Source organism: Sturnus vulgaris, chromosome 27 (genome assembly GCF_052056855.1).
Source record: "Sturnus vulgaris isolate bStuVul1 chromosome 27, bStuVul1.hap1, whole genome shotgun sequence".
In the NCBI taxonomy this organism is placed as follows: Eukaryota; Metazoa; Chordata; class Aves; order Passeriformes; family Sturnidae; genus Sturnus; species Sturnus vulgaris.
This window is the reverse complement of record NC_142269.1, coordinates 1,395,497-1,414,183: the sequence shown is the minus strand read 5'-3', so window position 1 is coordinate 1,414,183 and position 18,687 is coordinate 1,395,497. Positions and strand designations below refer to the sequence as shown.

The window sequence follows — 18,687 nt, the reverse complement described above, 5'->3', positions numbered from 1 at the left end:
CACTGCAACACCCCAGGGTGTATTTTTCGGAAAAGGAAGTGACGCCATCAAGCCAAGAGCGTAGCGGCCGGGCAGCGGAAGCCAGTGGCTGCCATCTTTGTTGGGGCCCGATGCCGGCGGAGAAGATGGCGCTGGACGGGCCCGAGCAGGTGCAGAAGGGCTGGGACCGGGCTAGGGATGAACTGACGGGGCTCTGGGAGGGACTCGGGGCCTTCCGTGCTGCCCCAGGCTCTGCTGCGGCCGGGACTGCTCGGGGCCTGGCAGCGCCGTGACTCGGCGGGGCCTGAGAGGCGGGACCGGATCGGGACCGGGAGGCTCGCAGGGAACGGGAGCTGCGGCTGCTCTGGGCACCGCTGGGAGCACGGGACACGAGGAACGCAAGACTCGGCTTGGGGGTGTCGGGAAGGGAGTGAGGGAAGGGAAAGGGACACTCAGGACTTGGACGGGAGCGGGAACTGGGAACAGAGCATGGGAGGAGGGAAAGGAGGAGCCAGAACCCGGCCCGGCGGTGGGGATGGGGGAGCTGGGGCCCTGCAGGGCAGCCCTCAGGTCGGCGGGGGTGCGGCGGTGTCGGAGGCCGCTGAACTCTGTTGTCTTAGATGGAGATGGACGACGGGAAGGGCGGCTCGGGGCTCCGGCAGTATTACCTGTCCAAGATCGAGGAACTGCAGGTGAGTACAGCGGCAGGAGATACTGTGACAGTGTCACTGCTTCAAGCCAGGATAGTGTGGCCGTGTCCCTACCCCTGTCCCAGGGAGTGGGGACGGGCAGGATGCTCCCTGGGAGCTCTGGGGACACGAGATGGGGCTGTGCTCTGAGCAGGGGGCATTGCTGCCCCTGGCTGAGGGGCTGTCCCCGTCCAGGTCCCTGTCCCGGCTGCCAGAGGGCAGGGTTAAGTGGGATATTGAGATGGAATTATTCCCTGTGAGGGTGGGGGAGCATGGCACAGGGTGCCCAGAACAGCAGTGGCTGCCTCTGGATCCCTGGCAGTGTCCAGGGCCAGGCTGGATGGGGCTTGAGGCACCCTGGGATAATAAAAGATATCCCTGCCCATGACAAGGGGCAGAATGAGATGAGCCTTAACATCTTTTCCAGTGCAAAACATTCCATGATTCCTTGCTAAAAGCCCTGGTGCTGGGTGTGGGTGATCCCAAGGCCACTCAGCAAAACCTTTTCCTTTCAGCTCATCGTGAATGAGAAGAGCCAGAACCTGCGGCGGCTGCAGGCACAGAGGAACGAGCTCAATGCCAAGGGTAGGGCCTGGAGCCTCCTCCTGCTCACCTGGGGCTTGTGCTGGGGTCTCTGGGCTGGCCTTGGGGGGCTGCAGCCCCCGGGGCTGGTGCTGAGCTGTCCTTGTCCCTGTGCCAGTGCGGCTGCTGCGGGAGGAGCTGCAGCTGCTGCAGGAGCAGGGATCCTACGTGGGAGAGGTGGTGAGAGCCATGGACAAGAAGAAGGTGCTGGTCAAGGTACGAGGCTGAGCTGTCCCAAGGTGACAGGGCTGGGGGGGGACTCGGGGACTGCCCTGTCCTCACAGGGGATGGGACAGCTCAGGGACGTGGGGTGGGAGTTCCTTGTGCAGAGTTCCTTGGGATGGTTCTGCTGGGCCTGGAGCTGCCCAGGGGTGTCTGGTGGGGCTGGAGCTGCTGGCTTCTCTTCCTCCCAGGCCATGTGGATGTCCCTCAGCAGGGAATTCCCAGGGAAACAACTCCTGGGCTATTTGCTCCTTTCCAGGTGCACCCGGAGGGGAAGTTTGTGGTGGATGTGGACAAGAACATCGACATCAATGATGTGAGTGCCCCAGGGCTGTAGGGGGTCCCCAGGGCTGGCAGGGACACCCATCCCCCGTGCTGTCCCCACAGGTGACCCCCAACTGCCGCGTGGCCCTGCGCAACGACAGCTACACCCTGCACAAGATCTTGCCCAACAAGGTGGATCCACTCGTGTCCCTCATGATGGTGGAGAAGGTCCCAGACTCCACCTACGAGATGATTGGGGGCCTGGACAAGCAGATCAAGGAGATCAAGGAGGTCATCGAGCTGCCCGTGAAGCACCCAGAGCTCTTTGAGGCGCTGGGCATCGCCCAGCCCAAGGCAAGTGCTGCTCTGGGGGAGTCCCTGGGCTGCCCCCTGTCCCCAGGCAGGCTCTGAGGTGCTGTGTGGCCGTTCCAGGGGGTGCTGCTCTACGGCCCCCCCGGCACAGGGAAGACCCTGCTGGCCAGGGCCGTGGCCCATCACACTGACTGCACCTTCATCCGCGTGTCTGGCTCCGAGCTCGTGCAGAAGTTCATCGGGGAAGGTAACGGGGCAGGGCTGGCTCTGGAGGCCCTCGGGGCTGGGTGGGCTCGGGGCCAGGCTGAGCCGTGTGCCCCCCAGGGGCCCGTATGGTGCGGGAGCTGTTCGTGATGGCCCGGGAACATGCACCCTCCATCATCTTCATGGATGAGATCGACTCCATCGGCTCGTCCCGCCTGGAGGGTGGCTCCGGCGGGGACAGCGAGGTGCAGCGCACCATGCTCGAGCTCCTCAACCAGCTCGACGGCTTTGAGGCCACCAAGAACATCAAGGTAGGGGGTCCAGCTCTGCCTGGGGTCCTGCTATCCCCACGGTGCCCAGAGTGGTGACAGTTGTCTCCTGTGCAGGTGATCATGGCCACGAATAGGATTGACATCCTGGACTCAGCCCTGCTGCGCCCCGGCCGCATCGACAGGAAAATCGAGTTTCCTCCTCCCAACGAGGAGGTACCAGAGCCACCCCCAGCTGGCCCTGTCCCCGCTGTCCCTACCCTCTCCTTGGGAGCCATTCCTGGGCTCCAACTCTCCCTGTGCCCCTGCTCCAGGCCCGCCTGGACATCCTCAAGATCCACTCCCGGAAGATGAACCTGACCCGGGGCATCAACCTGCGGAAAATTGCGGAGCTGATGCCGGGGGCCTCGGGGGCTGAGGTGAAGGTGAGCTGGGGGGACTCTGGGGGCACGGGGCTGGCAAAAGGGGCATTGGCTGATGTTCCTCTCTTGTCCCCTCAGGGTGTGTGCACAGAGGCAGGAATGTATGCACTGAGGGAGAGGAGGGTGCACGTCACACAGGAGGACTTTGAGATGGCCGTGGCCAAGGTGGGTGCCAGGGGGAGAGGTGCCAGTGAGTGGGGTAACAGGGGCACAAAGTGTCCTGAGTGGTGTTTGCCAGGAGCACAAACATGGGGATTGTCACCACGTGAATGACATGGGAGAGGCTACTGGGGCACAGGGCTGGACACAGAGGCTGCTGAGCCCTCCCTGTGCAGGGCTGAAAGTTGGTCTTGGGGTGTTTTTAGGGTAATTAACACCCAACTTGGGTACTGAATATTGGACCCACCCCCATCCCCTCCCCCCAGGTGATGCAGAAGGACAGTGAGAAGAACATGTCCATCAAGAAGCTGTGGAAGTAACGGTGAGGCCAGAGCTGTTCCCTCTGTGCTGTCAATAAAGAGCTGCTGTGGCCTGGGCACCGAGTTGGGACTGATTTGGGGACGGGGTGGGGGCTGCAATACACTGCACACCCCCAGAGCTGCAGGACACAGCACACACCCCACAGAGCTGCTGCTAACTGCTTTTATTAGAAAAGATCCAAATAGACAAAAACTGGTTACACAAGAGGCAGAGCAGGCACCCCTGAGCCCAACCCTGGGAATCTGTAAACGCCGCCCCCACCTCAGGAGCCTGCAGGGGGGCAAAGGCACTTCAGTGGGGGTGGCAGTGGTGGCACTGTCCCTGTGGTCCCCTCCCTCCTCCCCAGTATCTCCAGTTCTTGGTGCCCCTCTGCCACTACAGGCTCCTGGGGCAGAGCCCCCCCCTCTGCTGCCAAACCTCGTCAAGTGGTTAATTATGGAATTATGTAAAACAGCGGGAGGGGGGGAGGAATAAACTGATTGTCACAAAATGAACCCCAACCCTCGGTTCCGTATCCCCAGAGCAGCCCTGGGAGCCTCCCCGAGCCCCTGCAGAGCCCAGTGCAGGAAGAGGAACTCAATATATTAATTAATTCATCAAATACAAACCCACTGTACAAAACGCTGCCTTTTTTTTTTTTTTCCGTGTTTTTTTTTTATATAAAACCTGTTCACAAAAATAGTGCAAAACGTCGGGGGCCGGGGGGAGCTGGCGTTTGGAATGACGAACTTTGGTTGAAGAGGGGCAGGGCGGGGCCTGCTGGGCTCGGGGTGGGGCTGGCAGCTCCTCCCCCTGGGCACGGGCAGCGCTTCCCGGCTCCCGGAGGATTTTTGGAAGCGGGAGGGGAGCGGGAAACCCGCGGGGGCTGCGCGGGGAGAGGCGCGATGCAAAGCGGAGGAGGCGCTGCGGGGGCTTGGGGTGAGCGGAGACCCCGCTGTGCTCGGCCCGGGGAGCCCGGGGGAGCCCCGGGGGGCTCCCATCCCTCCAGGCACATCGGGTTTGTGCAAGTGCTGTGGTTTCCAGTCGGTACCGTCCGGCTCGGGCAGCGGGGCGGGAGCAGCCCCCGGGCGCCTTAAGTGAGGCGGATCCCGAGCACTTGTTCCAGTTCCTGCCGGCGCTGCTGGACCTGGGGACACCGCGGCGGTCAGGGAGGGACAGGGGACACTGCCGGTGTCCCAGGGATCTGTCGCTGCCATCCCAACCCCGTCCCCACCCCCAGCTCACCTTGGCGAAGATGTGTCTGCCCACGGCCTCCTGCGCCCAGGGTTGTTGGTAGAACTCTGCCCGCCGCTCCTCCTCGGGGTTCCCGATCACATCCGTGATAATCTGAGCCCAAGGGCATGGGCACCAGCAGTGAGCTCCAGCAGGGATCCACACCCTTCCTGAGCTCCACGATGGACCCAGGCCCCTCCCAGCCCCAGGGCTTCAGAATCGTGGAATTCTTAAAGTTGGAAAAGACCTTCAACCCATACCCACCACCACCACCATGTTCAGCACTGACCCCTGTCCCCAAGGGCCACATCCATGGCTGTGAACCCCTCCAAGGATGGGGACTCCACCACTGCCCTGGGCAGCTGTGCCAGTGCTGGACAACCCCTTCCATGAAGAAATTTTTTCCCAATATCCAACCAAAATATCCATAGCAATTGTTCCCTTTTACCTTGAGGTCCCTCCTCTGGGATTTGATCCATTCCTGGATAAAATCCTGGGGGTTGTTGCTGAAGCTCAGCATGAAATCCCTCTGTGTCTTCAGCTGGTTGATGGACTCGATGGTCTCATGGATCTGGGGAGGTGACAGGGGTCAGAGGAGCTGTGTCCCCCCACAGGACACGGCGGTCCTGCCTGTGGGACAGCCCCTGTCCCCCGGCAGTGTCCCCTCCCACCTTGGCATCCAGAGAGGCGATTTCCTGCTGGTTGGTGGTGGAGGCCAGGAAATTGCTCATCTGGGCTTTGAGGGGATCGTCCACCTCCACGTCAATGTCATAGCAGGCCGTCTTCTTCTGATCATTGGGGTCCACACTGGGGGAATGGGGTTGGGGAGACCTGCTGAGGTCTGACCACCCCCACCTGGCTGGGGGGTGGATAGACCCTGACAGCAACACCAGCGCCCCAAGAATCCTCAAATTTGGTGGTTCTTCTCCTCCCAGGTGACTTGTGCTGGTCCTTCAGGCTGGAGACCTCAAAGCCTCCTGCACCCCCAGCCCTGGGGATATTGCCTACCCTACTGTGAGCCCCCCAGCCATGGAGACAGTGATGGGGACACTGGACCAGTCCCCACTCCATAGAGCCCCCCAGGGACACAGCCACTGCCCACCCTGCAGAGTCCCTCAGTCCTGGGGACACTGCCTGGCCCACAGAGACTCTGCCTGGTGGGGCACCCCCAGCCCTGGGGACACTGCCCACCCAGTGCCCAGCCCACAGAGCCCCTCAGGGCCCGTGCCCACCCTGTGCCCCCACCTGATGGTGTGGTTGATGATGATGGGGTCTGGGTGCTGCAGGAGCCCCGCCAGTTTCATGGGGATCTCAGAGAAGCGCATGCGGACACAGTTGAAGATCTGGGGGGGCAAAGCAGAGCCTTTGGCACTCATGGCAGGGTCTCCCCTCACCTGTGCAGCCAGGTGGGACATCCCCATCTGGTACAAGCCAGAGCCCAGGGAAGGGGCACAACCAGAGCCTGGAAGGGCTGTGGGGGCCAGGGAGAGGCTTTTCTCAGCTGGATGAGGGGGCAATGTGCAGGTACCTGGCGGAAGTAGCGGTTGCAGTTGATGAACTCCTTCTCGTGGCTGTCCTGCAGTTTGTTGTGTTTGATGTAGAGCCACAGGGCCTGCATGATGCTGGCCCTGGTCTGGGTGTGCACCCCCAGCAGCCGGGCCAGCCGTGGGTCCAGCTTGTACTGGGGGGGCTGTGGGGACAGCGAGGGTCAGCTGGGATGGGAAAACTCTCCCGGAGCAAAGCCCAACCTCTGACCCATCCCTGGCCTGTACACTGTGTGCCCAGCTTCTCTGGGACAGCTGAAGGCATGGGGACTCCACCACTCTCTGGGCAGCCTGTCCCAGTCTTTAACTCCCTTTCCATGAAGAAATTCCTACTGCCCAAAGAAGAGGCAGTCGGGAGTGTCCCCACAGCCCCTGGGTCACTGCAGCTCCATGCCCAGAGCTCCCCATGCCCCTTTCAATCTCTGCATCCCCAAGCCCTCATCCAAAGCCCTTGTCCCAGCCCATCCCATGCCATCCCCAGCCCTGGCTGCCCCCAGGTGGTCCCAGGCCATACCTGGTGGTCCAGCATGAGCAGCAGGGTGCACTTCACATTGACATCCCCGGGACGCTTCACCTGGAAGCCGTCGGTCTCCTGGGTCGTGGGCATCCGGTGCCACTGCGAGGGACAACGGGGACACTGCTCAGGCAAAGACCATGGAATCCACCTGCCAGCAGGGTCTGTGTCTGCAGAGCTGGTCTGGGGCTCTGGGCAGGGTCTGGCACAGCCACACAGCCTGGGGCACCCTCTGGCAGCTCCTGATCCCAGTGGCGGCAGCTCAGAGCTCTCCCAGTCCATCCCATCCTGGGATGTGCTCCAGCACTGGGATGGACTGGGGCAGTTCCAGCCCTGAGTACTTGGGGTCCAGGGCTCCCACAGCTTCTGGATCAATCCTGCAGGGAATGTGCATCAGAGCTCCTCCCAACCGCCCAAGAAGGGGATTCAGCATCTCCCAGGGCAAAAGCATGAGCTGGGTGCAGAGAGAGCTCTGGGCAGGAGCACCCAAAGAAGATCTGATCCCTCTCTCAGGCATGGCTTAAACCCCCCAAGGACCCTCTCGCTCAGGGACAGGCAGGAGGGCACCCATGTGGGGACCCTTCTGTGCCAGGCTGGGGGGAAGCTGCCCCTGGAGTCATGTCCCTGGAGCCATGTCCATCCCCTGGAGCCCTCCCCCTGGAGTCACGCCCCTGGAGCCTTGTCCCGGCCCCTGGAGCCATGTCCCTGTCCCCACACACCACAGCACAGCTCTGGCTCAGGGCCTGGGCTGAGGGGGTCAGAGCTCAGCTCTGCAAGGGGAACAAAATGCATCCCTAAACTTGAGCTGGGAAAACAGGAAAGCATGGGCCCCATGGAGGGCATGGCACTGCCCCCAGCCCCAAAACCTGCTCAGGCCCCTCTCCCAGCAGGACAGGCCCTGGGCTGGGAGCTGAGCATCCAGAGGGGGAGCAGCAGGGCCTGCCCCCATTTCCCACTGGGATCCCTTCCCACCTCACCTCCACCAGGTGATTGTCTGGCCCATAGAGCTCCTTGTCCAGCTCGATCACGAGGCTCTTGAAGAAGGAGGAGAACTTTCTCTTCTGCTTGCTGGGCTGCAGACAGGGCAGTAGAGATTCCTGATCCCAAATCCAGCTGAGGTCCCAGCACAGCACCAGTACACCCAGCACCTCTTCATCCCTCCTGGAGGCTCCTCATGGACCAGTGCTCCTCCTCCCACCACCTCTTCACCCATCTTGGATTGTTATGGACCAGTGCTCCTCCCACTATCATTTATCCCTCCTGAGTCCTGGTGGACCAGAGCTCCTCCCACCAGCACCTCATCCCTCTGGATGATCCCATGGACCACTCCTCCCACCACCACCACCACTCCACCCCGCCTGGATCCTGACAGACCAGCTCCTCCCTCCCTCCCTCCTGGATGCTCCTGATGGACCAGAGTTCCTCCCTCCATCCCTGCTGGATCCTCACATCCTCCAGCAGTTTCCCCTCCACACGGAGCTCCCAGGAGGCCACACGCTCCCCCCCCTCTCCTTCCTCCTTGGCTGGGGTGAAGGTGTTGGAGATGTAAATCCTGAGCTTCCGCTTTTGCTGTGGGATGGGAACAGAGAGAGGGGTGGACAGAGTGAGAGGGGACTGCAGCACCCATCTCCATGGCAGGGTGAGAGGAAATGGCCTCGGGGAAAGTTCAGATTGGGTATCAGGGAACATTTATCCATGGAAAGGGCTGTACAACATTGGAATGGGCTGCCCTGGGCAGAGGTGGAATCCCCCATCCCTGGAAGTGTCCCAGAAACGTGTGGATGTTCCACCTGGGGACATGGCTTAGGGTGATGGTTGGACCTGATGACCTCAGAGGATTTTTCCAACCTCATGAATCCCATGATTCCATGATTTCCAGCCCCCCACTCACTGTCAGGGGTTTCTTGATGGCCTCCTGGATCTCCATCCTCTTCCGAGCAATGGTTTGGTCCAGCTTGCGCTCGAAGGCCAGGAGGTCCATGTAGGCCTGGGACTCTGGGACCAGCTCCCGGATCTGGACACAGAATGGTCAATCCCAGTGTGCTGGGACGGGCTGGATCCCCTCACAGCAGCCCAGGAGACACCAGGTGACAAGTCTAGCACCCAGTTCTTATTTTAAACCTAGCCTGGAGCCCTGAAAAGGGCCAGGCTTGGTCTGCCCAGAACAGTCTGGAGCCTGTCACTGTTCCCAGCAGCATTCCTGGTGTCCCAGCATGGAATGGAACCCTGGAATCTCAAGAGGGTCTCTTAGGGACTTCCTGAGATCTCTATCCCACCCCATTCCTGCTCCTCACTCAGAGTCCAACTCCACCCCAACCCTCTCCTGCCATTCCAGAGGGAACGACAGAAACATTCCAGGGTGGTTTGGGATTGAACAGAAATTCCCAGTGGGCAGGAGGGAACTCAGTGAGATCCTCCCTTTGTGGGGATCTCCCATCCCCTGCAGCAGCTCAGCTCTGACCCCTGAGCTCAGGTGACACTCACCCTCTGTGGCAGCACCTTATCAGCCATCTTCCTCCTCTTCACCCTGGGAAAAGGGAAAAATGACAGCTCCCACAGGACATCCCACTGCAGGGATGGATATTGGGAAAGGTTCTTCCCCTAGAGGGTGCTGGCACTGCCCAGGCTCCCCAGGGAATGGTCCCAGCCCCGAGGCTGCCACAGCTCCAGGAGTGTTTGGACAGCACTGGGAGTCCATTCCCACTCAGGATATTCCTGGGGGGAAGGTGCTGGATGTTGGAGCCTGAATCAGGGAAGCAAATCCATGAAATCCTGGAGCAAGCAGAGGTTATAACAAGGCAAAGCCAGAGCTGCAAGACAGAATTCTCAAACTTCCCCTCTGAAAGCAGCCATGTCATTCTTGCAGTGCTCCAGACCAAAGCCACTGCGAGGAACTCCCTTAAACCCAGCTCAAACCAAACCCTGCTGTGGTGGGGCTGTAATCCTGGGAAAATCCAGCTTGTGTGGATTCAATCCTGCCCACTGCAGATTCCCATCACCCCGAGCCCACACCAGTGCCCAGAGAGCTCCTGCTGAGCCTGGGCACAGCAGGATCTCCTGATTTCCTGCACAGGAGATGGGGCAGAGTCCTGCAGCACAGGGAATTCCTGTTTCTCTAGCTGCACATGGAGCAGCAGGATCACACAGGAGGGGTCTGGGGAACACTGCATGGTCCAGGAGAACACTCAAGAGAGGTCAGAGCCCCACTTTGGAAAAACTCCTGCCCCATCCAACCCCTCCTGCCTGCAGCGTATGGACACCCCAGAGCAGCTGGAAGCTCCTAATCCCTTCATCCACTTGCTGGGAGCAGGGAATGTCCAGCCAGCTGAGCCTGGCTGCTCCCTGTCCCCAGTCCCCAGTCTGGGATGGCTCTGGTGTCCCTGTGGGTGCCAGGCTGCTCCCTGTCCCCAGTCTGGGATGGCTCTGGTGTCCCTGTGGGTGCCAGGCTGCTCCCTGTCCTCAGTCTGGGATGGCTCTGGTGTCTGTGTCCAGGCTGCTCCCTGTCCCCAGTCCCCAGCTCACTCCTGCTGTGCAGTGCTGGGATGCCCCAGGAGCCAATGGAGCTGCCAGGGAAGGGAATGGGACCTGAGAATCCCTGAGCACCAAGGGATCCTGCCTGGAGGAACCACAAGGCTCCCACACAGAGGGATCAGCAGGGCTGTGAACCAGCGAGGAGCTGCTGGCAGAGCCCGAACAAAGAGTCTTGCCCTGACTGCAGCTCCAGGGAACATCCCTGAAATCTGCCAGCTCCATCCCACACTTCCAGCCACATCCGTGCCTGCCAGAGCTACCAAGGATCCCCGGGAGGACAAGGAAGACCCCTAGGAGCTGCTGCTGAGGACTCCATGAGGCTCTTTGGTTCCTGGTGTGGAGATCAGAGAGAGGGGAAGCTGCAAACTGAGGGATGTCTGCCTCCATCCCAAAATATTCCCGAGCTCTGCAGGTGCCAGGCTGGAGGAAAACCCTGCTGGTCCCCCCCTCTGCAGCAGGACAGGAGCTGTGGCACTTGAGACACACTTGATTGGGGACCTGGAGAGGCTTTGGGGTCTTAAGGAGAGTCACACACTGATTGGACACAACCCTGGGATCCTGTCCTGAGTGGAATTACATCCATCGTTTTACAGTTCTGTATCTGCAGTGACATCTCATTGATATCTACATTTATATCAGATATTATTTATAGTTATATAGGTATTTCCAAAACATGGCTCTGTTGTGCTCTGGAGAAGTTTCCCAGCAGAAGACCCTGTTTGGACTGAATTGCTGTGCCTGGTCTGAACAAAGGAGCTCCTGGCTCAGTTCAGATGGAAAACACGAGGTAAAACACAACCTGGATTCACTGAGCAGCAGGGATGCAGCTTCCTGTCAGCACAGATTAGTGGGGCAGTCCTGGGAATATTCAAGGAGCTTGGAGCACCCTGGGATAGTGGAAGGTGCCCTGGGGTGGGACTGGATGGGCTTTAAGGTCCTTCCACCCCACCCATCCCGTGATTTTAGGAAGTGCAGCCCAGCAGGACCCCCCACCCTCCCAGGGGAACCCCTCCTGGATGGGAGGTCCCAGCCCTTACCCTCTCCTGGGGGTGGCCATGGGTGGCTGTGCCTGGGGGGTCAGCAGGCGCTTCCTGAAGGGATCCATCATGGCCTGGGGCAGGCCGGGCCTCAGCGGGGTCGCTGCTCCGTACGGGGGAGCTCCCGGGGGTCCCACCTGCAGCCCTGCCATGGGCATCCTGCCCCCGGGGGGCATCCCAGGGCGCTGCTGGAAAACAGGGACACGGCGGTTATACAGGATCCTGGCCACGGTGCCACCACCCTCGGTGCCACCACCCTCGGTGTGACCTCTTCCCGGGGGTGCCAGCGCAGGGAGCAGGGAATGGCAGCAGGAGCTGCAGCAGCAGGAAGTGATGGGGAAGCAGGAACAGGGGGAGAAGCCGTGGCAGGCAGGGAAGCCTGGCCTGGCAGCTGTGGAGCCAAAGGCAGGCTGGTGGCCCTGTGCCACCACCCCACAGCTGCAGCAGCACGAGGACAGTGCAATGTCCCCACCCAGGGACCTCGTGGGTTCCTCTCTGGAAAGCAGCACAAAAGAGGGGAGAGGGACAATCCCACTTCCTCCCACAGGCAGGAAGGAAGTGAGGGATGGAGGAGGCAGGGGCTCCCCCCGGTCAGCAGCCAGCTCCTGTCCTTCCCCATCCAGGGACACACACAGGGAATTTAGGAGCCACAACACAACCCTGAGGGGTCCCAGCCCTGGCAGCCCCTCTGCACCCTCAGAGCAGATCTGGCAGCACCCACTGGGGCCTCAGGTGTCACCAGGTTGTCCCCCCGGGGACAATCGGTCCCAGCCCCCAGGACCCACCAGCCACCCCTCCTGCTCCTCCCTGCTCCACCTTGGGGCTGATCCAGCAGCTTCCCGGGATCCTTTGATCCTCAGTTCCCCCTGCCAAGGTGGGAGGCTGGGAGAGCCACCGAGCCAGCAGAACAACATTTCTGCACTGCCCCAGGCTCCTGACGTGCCAGGACATCCACAGAGCTCGACAGGACAGGGAGCCAAGGAAACTCCTCATTCCCTGCACACAGGGAGACATCTGGGAGCAAAGCCTAGATGCAAGAGGGGGATGCATCTGGCCTGCCCTCCACAGCTCAGAGCTGTAGCAGGGGTAGGTTTAATGGAGCTGCAGCCTAAAACCCCTAAAAAAACACCCCCACCTCCATGGAAAGCTGATAAACACAAACGCAGGAGTTTGAGCTGCTCCTGGTGCCTCTGCCAGAGGCAGATCCCAAGAGGAGAAGTGTGTTCCAGGCAGATCAGGGCAGCAGCAGGGCCCCAGGATTAGCGCTGCACGTGGAAGCTCCAACCCCCCAGGCCCAGGCTGAGCCCATTACACAACAAACACAGCACACACGGCTCCAGAGCCTTTGAAGCAGCAACCCCAGAGCCGGGCTCTGACCCGCCCTTCCCCAGGGCAGGAGGCTCCTTTTTCCTCCTCCCAGCTCCCAGATGTTCCTCTCCTCCTGCACAGCCCCATTTGCACAACTCCTCGTGACTCTGGCAGCAGGGCCAGCAGCACCTTTTTGTGCCAAAACCACAAGGCCAGGACCCAGTTTCTTTGGGTTTATCAAGAAATCCGTTGTGGCAGGACCGGGCGGACCCACACGCTGTGTAACACAACAAACCACAGTAAATGTTCTGCAGCTCGGCTCCAGCAGGGCTGGGGAACCCCTGTGGAACCCAAACCTGTGCTGACACCTGCCAGGGCTTCTGGAGAGCAGAGAAATCCCCAGAAGGAGCTGGGAAACTTTTAATTTGAAATTCCTGGGCCCCCAGAGCAGCTCAGTGCAGACCCCAGGCTGGAAGCACAGCCTGCATTCCCTGGAGCCACCAGGAGCAGGAAATAGCTCCAAGGGAAACCCTGGGTGTTTGTCAGCGCCTGGAAGGCCAGGGAGGTTCCACAGCTACAGAGACATTCCCTGCCCTGGGAATGCTGTCAGGAGCTTCCTTGGAGCTGACCCAGCCGTGCCCAACTCCTGCCCTTTGGCCAGGGCAGCCCTGAGGTCTCTCCTCCATCTCTCTACCACTCCATGAAGCACATTTCAGATCAGTCCCTGAAGTGAGAGATTTGGAGGCTTCAGAGAATCTTTGACAGCTCCATGTCCTTGGGCAAGGTCTCTTGTGTGTCCAGCTGCTCTTTCCAAGGCTCCATTGAGACAATTCCATCAGCAGGGAGAGGTTCAGCACAAGGATACACAGATTTGTCTCTTTAACTTCACCATCACCTCCCAAACCATCTGAGATCCATCAGCCACAGCTCAGCTGCCTGGGGAGCAACTTCCAGCCCACCAAGCACGCTTGTGGATTTTTAATTGGCTGGATAAGCAATTAGGGGAGTGCAGAACCCTCCACATGGATTTTTCCTCTCAGTTTACTCTCAGGATTTTCAAATTTGCAACAGAGAAGCCTCTTGGCTCAACCAGTCACCAGTGCCTGGGGCAGACTTCCCAAAGGCTCCCAAACCCTTCTCACACAAGCCCAGCCTAAACCTCCAGCCAAGCCAGGAAGCAGCACCACAGCCCCGGGGTGAAGCCTGTCTCCAGCTTTTGGAAAGCCTGGAAATCCCAGGATGCAAAGGGTTTAAACTCTGGAAATGTGATTAAACCAGCTCCAAGCAGGAGCTCATTCCTGCCCAGCACCCCCTGTCCCTTTGCCACTGCCGGCCCGCCCTGTCCCCTCCCCTCAGAGGGGCAGACAAAGGGCAAACCCTGCAAGCTCAGCGCGAGGAATAGCCTGGATCCCATCCAGCCCTCCCTGGAGCCTCTGGAACAGGACAGCACACAGCTCGTGTCTGCTCCCTGCCAGGGACGGGGCAGCTCGGGGTTCAGCCCAGGTCACTGCACAGCCCTGGGGCAGCTCCATGGAATCGGCCCCGGCTGAATCCAACAGGAGGCTGGAAGGATTCCTGAGGGATGTTTGCTGGATGGCAGGAGCCTCTGAGCCTGCCAAAGGCCTCTTCTTGAGGAAGGGCAGCCCAGAAATCGGGGGCTGGTAGCAGAAAGAAGCAGCAATAAATCCCAGGATGGATCAGCAGGAAGAAGCTGGGCTGGAGAGAGAACTTGAGGCAAAGCAAGAATTCTGCAAAGAGCTCCAGAGCCTCTTCATGTCCCTCCCAGGATCCTAGTCTTCCCTGCAGCTCCCCAGCCAGGGTGGAAGGCTCCTCCCCACACCTGTCCTGTCCTGCTCCAGGATCCAGCTCTGCACACTGACAGGGAGCCAGAGCCCACATCCATCCTCGCCCAGGGCGCTGGAGCAGAGCCTGACCCAGCACCAAGAGCTCTTCCTGCAACTTCCTTCCCTCGTGCCCAGGCAGCAGCACTTCCCATCGGGATACAGAAACAGTCCATGTTCAAACAGGATTCCAGTTCCACATGGCTTGGGCTCCAGGAGAGCTCTGCTGCCCACGGCTTGGAGCGGGCTGCGATCAGATGAGCTCCCCGCACACCCCAAAAGGGCGATTTTCCCCTTTGTTCCTCCTTATCTGTGAGCAAACGCCTCTTGGGAGGGTGCCAGGGAGACCCAGGGTTGGTGCTGGCTCAGCCCTTCAGCTGGGAGGTGCTGCTGGGACGGAGATGCTGCTGCTGCAGCTCCCTGCAAGCCCCCAAATTCCCCCACACTTGGAAAACTTCTGTCTCTGAAACAGGAGGAGCCCCAGGAACCAGATCTCAGCAGTAAAGCCGACATGAGGAAGTGGTAAATCAAAGGCAGAATGGCACAGCACAGGCACAGCCCCCAGCAGATCCAGGACACATCCTGGAATGTCTCCAGCAGCAGCAGAGCTGTCTGGGCTGGACAAACCTGCCTGTCCACAGCCCCACAGTTGGAGCCTTGGATGTTCCAGGCACGGGAAGGTGAGGACACAGCCATTCAGACCCCACAGGGGCAGGAACAGCAGCAGGAACAAGGAACAAAGGTGTTGGCTCCTCCTGGGAGCTGCAGGAGGCTCTGGGGAGGAGCAGAGATAGGCCTGGCCCAAACCCTGCTCATGCTGTTCCTGCAGGGTCAAACTTTCCGGGGACAGCCTGGAGGGCTCCCGGGAAGGGCCCGTGGAAACAGAGGGAGCAGCAGCGCTGGAGGTGTTGTTGTTCCCCCTTCCCTGACACGTTTCCCAGGAGCAGCAGAGCGTGCCTGGGCTCTGCTCTGCCCTCCTCCCCCTGCTCCAAAGGACAGTGTCCATCTGCTTTGGATCAGTGCTGGAAGCAGCTCCGGGCTCCAGCTCTGATGAAACCTGCCTCGGAAAGCCTCTCCCTTGGGAAGGGTGGGGTTATCCAGCACAAGCAGCTTTCTGGAACAGCTCCAGCCTAGGCTGTTCTCCCCTGGTCCCCTCCAAGCCAGTCCCAACCACTCCATGAGCAAAACACTGCTCTCCCTGCTCCCACAGGGCTGGATTTCTCCCGCACTATCCCCTCTCCGGCGTGTCCAGGCCTCCCCAGTTTCACCTGGCACGACATTCCACACTTCAGCTCCTCCATGCCTCCATGGATTTCTCCATGCAGCACGACTTTCCTTCCCACCGCCATCTGCCCAGAGACAGGACCACAGAGCTGCTCCCAGGCTTTGGAGTCCTCGGGCTGCAGCAGCTCAGAGAATCCAGGCTCTGTCTTCCCAACACGTGCCAATAAAATCCATTTAATGGGGACCTAATTCTGCACCAGGGAAGCATCAGCTGGGGGTAACTGCAAGGCTGGAGAGCTGAACCGCAAGGTCTCACCCCACATGCATCCGTGCTGCTCCAGGCCATGGTGTTAACCCCAAAACTCGGGAAAAACTCTCCTAAACCTGAAACCAGCACCTGAAAAAACAGGAAGGCTCCTTCCTGCTGAACTTCCATGGAAGCTGGTGGCTGGGGCTCAGCCTGGGCGTCCTGGCTGACCCAGGGGCAGGGAGAGGGATCAGGCTGGGGGATCTGCCCACAGCCCCCACCACACCTGATCTTCCTGCTCCTGGAAAAGGGCATTTCCTTCCTGCTCCAGGCATGGCACCGGCGCCTGGCTGCTCCCACCAAAGGAGACCCCTGGATTCCCTGCCTAGGCTGCCAGGAAATCCCCAGCAGGCACACAAAGATGTCCAAAGGACGAGCATATGTTTAATAATCCTGAGATTAGAGCCCCTAAGCCCTCGCTGGCCTGGGCAGGGCCTCTTCTGTCTCCTGGTGCCCAAACAACGCAGCTCTTCCTAAAACTGGGACAGAACCAAGCCCTGGGGGCATGGCAGGGATGGGAGGGGCTGTTTTCCTCAGCCTGGGAATTGCAAAACAAAGGGCAGACCCTCTGGATTCTCTTCTTTCCCAGGCTCAGGGAGAGGCCTCTCAACACCAGCTCCGGGCCTGGATTTCGCTGTGCCAGGGGTGCCGGGGACATCACCCAGGGACATCACATCACCGCGGGGACACTGCCCCCTGCTCCCGACACCTGCTGCCGTCCCAGCCGTGGGGGGAGCAGCATCTGCCAGCCTGTTTACCCGGCTGGCTCCAGCTTCCCAGCTGGATTTTGCACCCTGCACATGGAAGGTCAGGCAGTGCCCCCGCCTCGAGTTACCAGCGGCTCACACTCAGCCAGCTCAGCTTCCAACACCATTTTCTGGTGTTTTGAAGGCTGCAGGAAGAAGTTGTTTCCTTCTCCTGTGTGAAGGAGCCGGAGTTTCCCTAAGCTTGGTTTATTTCCTGAGTTTTAAATCATGCAAATCAGGCACAGCTCTGGAGGCAGCGACGGCCCAGGAAAACGTGTTGCACAACTGGGCTCCTCCATTTCCAGCCGGCCTGGAAGACAGAGCTTTACACTTGAAAACTCATTTCCAAAATAATCAGCACGAGCTTGGGAGTGAACTACGAAGCCGGGTGTACAAGGGGGAACAGGAATGTGTGTCAGGACATACTTCTTACTGCTGGAATAGCACAGAAACACGGAATGGTTTGGGTGGGAAGGGACCTTAAACCCACTCAGTCCCACTCCTGCCATGGCAGGGGCACCTTCCACTGTCCCAGGCTGCTCCAAGCTCTGTCCAGCCTGGCCTGGGACACTGCCAGGGATCCAGGGGCAGCTACTGCTGCTCTGGGCACCCTGTGCCAGCCCTGTCCACCCTCCCAGGGAACAATTCCTTCCCAATATCCCATCCAGCCCTGCCCTGGGCAGTGGGAGCCATTCCCTGTGTCCTGTTCCTCCACCCCTTGCAAACACACTTCTTACTTCCTGAATTTACTTGTAAAAGATGCCAGGCTGAAAAATAAGTGATTCCATGTGCTTTTTGAGAGCTGCTCATTGTTTTGATTTACTTTCTCCAACATTACCGAGCGCCTGCTCTCCTCTTCCACCACTAACCAACCCCCCGTCCTTCCGGAGGAAACACCGAGAATCCTCCGAGGATACTCCGAGGTTACACCGAGGCTACACCTGCACAGCACGCGTTACCTCCGCCTTTACCAAGGACACCAATGTGCTCCCGGCGGGTCCGTACCGGGGGAAGGGCAGCGCGGGATAGGAAGGGACGGGGGCGCTGCGAGGATGGATCGGGCTCACGGCCCCCCGGGAGCGACCCCGGCCCGGGCCCGGCTCAGCCGCTGCGGGAGCGGACGGGCCCCGCCGAACTTTTACCGGGCTTTGAGGGTGCGAAGTGGGAGGAGGGAGAGAGCGAGATGTCCCGACTAAAACGCGCAGCAGAACGGCCCCACCGGGGGTCCCGGGCCCGCTCCGGGCCATGCCGGCCGGGCCCGGCCGCGCTGCCCCGGGAAGGCCCCGCCGGCCCGCCCGGCGCTAGCCCGGGCCCCTGCGTGCCCCCCGCGCCCCTCCCGCCGCCCCGGGGCGCCTCACCTGGTACTGCGCGGCCGCCGGGCCCATGGCGCGGTAGCCCGGGGCGGCGGCGGGCGCGGGGCTGGGGCCGCGCAGCAGGGCGGTGCCGGGCCCCGGGGCCGGCGGGGCAGCCGCGGGGGGCAGCGGGCTCAGCGGGAAAGCGCCGCGCCCGGCCATGGCGGGGCCGCAGCGGACGGGACGGGACGGGCTGAGGAGGCCCCGGCGGCGGCTCCGAGCGGCAGCGCCGGAACGGGAACGGGAACAGCTCCGCGCCCGCCGCCCCCGGACAGCGCCCCGCCCCTCTGAATAGCCCCGCCCCCGGGCCGAGACCCCGCCCTTCTGAATAGCCTCGCCCCCGGGCCGAGACCCCGCCCCTCTGAATAGCCCCGCCCCCGAGCCGAGACCCCGCCCCTCTGAATACCCCCGCCCCCAGGACAGTGGCCCCGCCCCCAGGACAGCGGTCCCGCCCATCCTCAGGCCTCACCCCTCTACGCCCCAGACCACGCCCACGGCGCCGCGCGCAGACCTGGTAGCTCCGCCCCCAGCACGCGCGTAGCGTGCGTGACGTCAATGCGTGAGGTACACGGACGTGTGTGTGCGATGTTCACGTGTGTGCAAATAAACGTGTGTGTGTATGAACACCTGTGTGTGTGTGTGTGTGCA

General features: G+C 60.7%; 2 protein-coding genes across 4 annotated transcripts; one reads left to right on the top strand and one right to left on the bottom strand.

The window, feature by feature from the left end:
- Positions 1-3: 3 nt before the first annotated feature.
- Positions 4-4,044, top strand: PSMC5 (proteasome 26S subunit, ATPase 5). 2 transcript variants are annotated; one of them, XM_088179455.1, is made up of 13 exons: positions 4-149; positions 600-671; positions 1,184-1,253; positions 1,369-1,466; positions 1,732-1,788; positions 1,860-2,090; positions 2,169-2,295; positions 2,373-2,563; positions 2,639-2,737; positions 2,836-2,946; positions 3,022-3,108; positions 3,369-3,424; positions 3,945-4,044. In XM_088179455.1, exons 1-12 carry the CDS (start codon positions 111-113, stop codon positions 3,420-3,422), a joined length of 1,236 nt encoding a protein of 411 aa, XP_088035581.1. In that variant the 5' UTR covers positions 4-110; the 3' UTR covers positions 3,423-3,424; positions 3,945-4,044. The 2 variants fall into 2 exon arrangements, with proteins under 2 accessions (XP_088035581.1, XP_014740298.1); XM_014884812.2 differs by lacking the exon at positions 3,945-4,044 and having other exon boundaries at positions 5-149; positions 3,369-3,479.
- Positions 3,572-18,311, bottom strand: SMARCD2 (SWI/SNF related BAF chromatin remodeling complex subunit D2). Of its 2 annotated transcripts, none has more exons than XM_088179454.1 (13): positions 18,046-18,311; positions 11,262-11,449; positions 9,178-9,220; positions 8,585-8,707; positions 8,143-8,262; positions 7,671-7,766; positions 6,694-6,795; positions 6,164-6,325; positions 5,881-5,978; positions 5,307-5,442; positions 5,084-5,206; positions 4,648-4,749; positions 3,572-4,549 (listed from the first exon to the last, which is right to left on the bottom strand). In XM_088179454.1, the coding sequence occupies exons 1-13, from the start codon at positions 18,199-18,201 to the stop codon at positions 4,496-4,498; spliced, it is 1,503 nt and encodes a 500-aa protein (XP_088035580.1). In that variant the 5' UTR covers positions 18,202-18,311; the 3' UTR covers positions 3,572-4,495. The 2 variants fall into 2 exon arrangements, with proteins under 2 accessions (XP_088035580.1, XP_014740299.2); XM_014884813.2 differs by having other exon boundaries at positions 11,262-11,446.
- Between the last annotated feature and the right edge of the window lie 376 nt (positions 18,312-18,687).

Bases quoted from the DNA above. Each gene is read 5' to 3' on its own strand.
- PSMC5 (XM_088179455.1), top strand. From the start codon at position 111: ATGCCGGCGGAGAAGATGGCGCTGGACGGGCCCGAGCAG. The intron at 672-1,183 runs GTGAGTACAGCG...TTTTCCTTTCAG, and splicing joins CCAAGATCGAGGAACTGCAG to CTCATCGTGAATGAGAAGAG. The intron at 1,789-1,859 runs GTGAGTGCCCCA...CTGTCCCCACAG, and splicing joins AGAACATCGACATCAATGAT to GTGACCCCCAACTGCCGCGT.
- SMARCD2 (XM_088179454.1), bottom strand. From the start codon at position 18,201: ATGGCCGGGCGCGGCGCTTTCCCGCTGAGCCCGCTGCCCCCCGCGGCT. The intron at 9,221-11,261 runs GTAAGGGCTGGG...CCCTTTTCCCAG, and splicing joins ATGGCCACCCCCAGGAGAGG to GGTGAAGAGGAGGAAGATGG. The intron at 6,326-6,693 runs GTATGGCCTGGG...CTGTCCCCACAG, and splicing joins TGCTCATGCTGGACCACCAG to CCCCCCCAGTACAAGCTGGA.